The 4,039-nt window shown below is 59.9% G+C and overlaps 1 protein-coding gene across 2 annotated transcripts in view; it reads left to right on the forward strand.

Moving 5' to 3' along the window:
• Positions 1-4,030, forward strand: part of LOC103903401 (chloride intracellular channel protein 2) — a 9,567-nt gene extending 5,537 nt beyond the window's left edge. The window contains exons 3-6 of one of the 2 annotated variants that reach the window (XM_009284594.2): positions 385-510; positions 1,592-1,698; positions 2,128-2,309; positions 2,485-4,030. In XM_009284594.2, coding sequence (XP_009282869.1) covers positions 385-510; positions 1,592-1,698; positions 2,128-2,309; positions 2,485-2,646 — 577 coding nt within the window. In that variant the 3' untranslated portion in view covers positions 2,647-4,030. The remainder of the gene's footprint in view (positions 1-384; positions 511-1,591; positions 1,699-2,127; positions 2,310-2,484) is intronic. The other variant, XM_009284596.2, reaches the window with a different exon arrangement.
• The last annotated feature ends 9 nt before the right edge of the window (positions 4,031-4,039 follow it).

The raw sequence follows: 4,039 nt of genomic DNA on the forward strand, positions 1-4,039 counted from the left end.
CCCCCCCCCCGCCCCGGGCCCTGCAGCCAGCATGCCACCGTGAGAGGGACAGGGGTGACAGTCCCTGCCCACACACTGCCCATCACACCATGGGGTGCAGGGGGTGGGCCAGCACGGAGCTCCAGCCACGTGCCAACACGTGCATGGCACAGGGACCCCCTGTCCTGCTGGATGCAGGTACGAGTCTGAGACACCACAGGGCAGACCGAGAGGCTGGAGGACACTTCTCAGCCCCCCAAACCCAGCAGAGTGTGCAAGTGGGGATGCTCCCGGTCCTGTGCCCCCTCCCACACACCCACCTCAGCCTTGTCTGTTTGCCCCAGGGAGGCTGACGGGTGCAGACAGGCTGCAGGCTCTGAGCCCACTTATTTTCTCCACTCCCAGGAAACCTGAAGAGTTGAAAGATTTAGCGCCGGGCACCAACCCACCCTTCTTGCTGTTCAATAAGGAGCTGAAAACAGACTTCATTAAGATCGAGGAGTTCCTGGAGCAGACCTTGGGCCCACCCACGTAATTGCAAGCTTGCTCCTTCCCCCTTTCGGGGCCCGGCGGGCACGCCGCAGTATTGCATAGTGCTTGGCAGATTGGGAAACTGGGGCAGGGTGCTAGGAGGTGCCTGAGAGCAGCTCAGGGAGGGGGCTGGCTCCCCACCCAGCACCCTGAGCCACGCTCTGAACGGCCAGGGGTTGCGATGCCGAAGGGCTCCATCCCCCCGGGGAAGGCGGTGGGTCGGGCTGCGAGGGGACAGGGACAGGCTAAAATGGAAAACAATGGGAGGAAATGCACCGGTCCCTTGGCTCAGGCATGCCTGGGGGGGAGATGAAGAGTGGGGGAAGGTCCCTGCAGGTGCAGGGACCCCCCCGGGAGCTGGTGGTTTTGCAGCTGGCTGTGGCAGTTGGTGTTGAGGCAGAGGGGGGGACGTTGAGACCCCCTTTGCCCGCTTGTATCCAGTGCACTCAGCTGAGCGAAAGCAAATGCCCTTGCTTGAATGCAGCAGCACAGCTGGCCCAAAGGGCTGCTGGGGGGGGGCGGTCCCCCCTGACCTCATGCAGGGCACTGCGCGCAGCCCGCCAAGCCAGCCAGCCCACCCCGTGGCCTGCGTGGCTGCAAGCCCTCCCGCTGCGTGCAAAAGAGGAAGTTTCAAATGCATTCGTCATGTACCTCCTCAGACGTGTCTGCCCTTGCAGTGCGCCCTGGGACGCATCAGCAAACAAGAGACTGTTCCTGAGGAAGTCATGGGAGCTTCTGGCTTCCGCACACCCGTCCCATGCCAACATGCATCCTCCGGGCTGGGCCAGAGCTGCCTGCAGGCAGAGCTCTGCTCCGGGGCTCTGCTGCCACCACTGTCCCCAAACCATGGAGTTTCTGCCCTGTGATTTTCCCCTACCAAACACCCAAGATAATATAGCTCCCAGGGTGGCAGCTGCAGTAATTTAAAGCATCACTGTTCTCCCACATTCAGCTGAACATCACCTGCATCCTCCAGTACCAGCCCTGGGCACCATGGCCCAGGAGATACCGCAGATGAGGACCACGCATCTGAATCTCTGCCTCCATCCTTGCCTGCACTGATATAAGTGTCTCTTTAAAGGTATCCACACCTGAGCCCCAAGTACAAGGAGTCCTTTGACGTGGGGAGTGACATCTTTGCCAAGTTCTCGGCGTACATTAAGAACCCACGCAAGGAAGCAAATATTAGTAAGAAATGTGGGTGGGGGCTGCGGGACTGTGATCTGCCAGGCTGGTGGGGGGAAGAGATGCTTTTGTCTGCACACAAATCCTGCCACCAGGTTAGGGTTCCTTCTGCCTTCCCCACCAAAGCCTCCTTGGCAAGTGGAGGAGCGGGCAGGAAGGGTGAAGGCAGTCCTGTGCTCCACAGGGCTAACGACCCTGTGTGCAGGCACTGGGGAGAGTGGGTCCTGGAGGGAAGCATGGAGTGATGCTGCTGGGATCCCTGGGAGCAGAGACTCTGGCCAGGGTGCAGTGCTGTACACCACCAGTGTGGCCCTGAGGGCTTTGTCCCTGTACGCAAAGCCTGGGAGAGACTCAGCCACCCTGGCACAACCCTGGGCTGTGCTGGGAGCCCAGTGCACCAGGCTAACTGCACTTGTTTCCCTGCCCACCCAGATTTTGAGAAGGCCCTGCTGCGAGAGTTTCAGCGGCTGGATGTCTACCTAAACACTCCTCTCCCTGAGGAGATTGACCAGGACAGCGTGGAGGACATCACCGTCTCCAAGAGGAAATTCCTGGATGGAGACCACCTGACGCTGGCTGATTGCAACCTCCTGCCCAAACTGCATATCATCAAGGTAATGGCACTGGCTCCCAGGGCCAAGGTGGGGGCACCCACTCCAAGTGGGGGTGATAGGATGGGGTGATGCAAACAGGGGGCTGGGGGTCCCGTATTTGTGTCCCCCCCCAAGCCAGAGAACGAATCTTCCCCAGGTCTGGGAAGTCTCAGCCTCCCCCTCCTCTCCTCTCTAGATTGCAGCCAAAAAGTACCGTGACTTTGAGATCCCAGCGGACATGACAGGCGTCTGGCGCTACCTCAACAACGCCTATGCTTGCGATGAGTTCAGCCACACGTGTCCTGCAGATGAAGAGATAGAGCACACCTACGCCAGCGTTGCCAGGAAGATGACCTAACCCTGCTGCAGCATGTGCCAGCAGCACTGCCCCTGGCCGAGCCCTCCAGCTCTGCAGTCCTGACACAACCAAAACCCAGCCGAAGGAGGGACTGGAGGGGATTTACAGCATCGCTACCCCCCACCTTTCAGAAATAGCGCCTTGCTTCACAGCCCCCCGCCGCTCCCTCCTCCTCCTCCGCCGGCTGGCTGCAGCCCCCGTGTGCTGTCAGTGCTGACTGTGCGTACAGACTGGTCCCTGCATGGCTGCAGTGGCAACTGCATCCCTACTCCCTGAAAACAGGTCTCATGGCCTGTGACCATGCATCATGAGAAAAGCTGAGCGCTAGCTGTCTGCAGCAGCACTTCGGTGGAAGAGATGAGATCCCCCCCAAACGGCTGGGCAGTCCTACCCAGGACTACTCCAGCAGTCCTACTCCATCCACTGCTGGAGCTACTCTGCTCTGCCAGCCCCGTGTGGTCCTAGCCATCCCGTACGCTCAGGAAGAGGTGTCCCGTGATCCCAGTGCATCACGTGGGCTGGACCTGTTTGAATTCACCCAGTCACCCTTCTGCATAGCACCCTGCAGCCTGTGTTTGGGCAAGCCCTCTCTTCCACCAAGGCATCCAGGCTCCGTCTACCGAAAGGCTCTGCCCCCAGTAGTTTACTGCAGTGACAAATTGTTCTCACTGCTAGAGAGTTGTAACGTGTGTCTAACTCCCCATTAGGACATGGGGGCAGGAAGATGCTGGGGATGATGCCTGGTGCGAAAGTACCAGGACCTGCTGTGGGAGGGAAGGAGGGGTGCGGGGACTTGCAAAGGGCTGAGGATGGAGGGCTGAGGATCAGGGCATTCCCTCCTATGTGTGCCAGCACCCAGGGCCATGTGCTGCTGGCTGCAAGGTCCAGCCTGGCTCCTGTGAGCTAAGAAACCTCTCCCTGCCTTGCAGGACACTGCAGGAGGTGCAGCCATGTGCAGCTCCAGCTCCACCACCCCCTCCCCGGTCCCTACCAACGCTTCAGGTGCCTGAGAGACGGAGGCATGGGGTAGGGCATCCATCTGGTTTCCACACCCCAGTACCAGGCAGCCTAAGAAAGCAGGCAAAAGCTGCTTTGCAAAGCACTGTGTCTGTAGAAGATATGTGGGCAGGTTTGGTGCTCCCTGGCTCAGCGTTGTGCCTTCCCGTCCAGTGTTGCTGATGCAAGAGGAGTCAAAGCCGCTCTGCACAGCCATGACATCCCATCCTCCCCCATCCGATACCTTCAGCTCCCCCAAGGGCTCCTGCCAGTGCCTGTGAATTCAGCCAGCTCTCCCCAGCCAGCCCTGCGGGCAAAAAAATACTGTACAGTGAGCGTGGTGGGTTCTGCGGGGACACGGTGATGGCAGACCCCCCCTCCAGCCCTCACCTCCCCC

This window comes from Aptenodytes forsteri, unplaced genomic scaffold (assembly GCF_000699145.1).
Source record: "Aptenodytes forsteri isolate BGI_AS27 unplaced genomic scaffold, ASM69914v1 Scaffold455, whole genome shotgun sequence".
Classification (NCBI taxonomy): Eukaryota; Metazoa; Chordata; class Aves; order Sphenisciformes; family Spheniscidae; genus Aptenodytes; species Aptenodytes forsteri.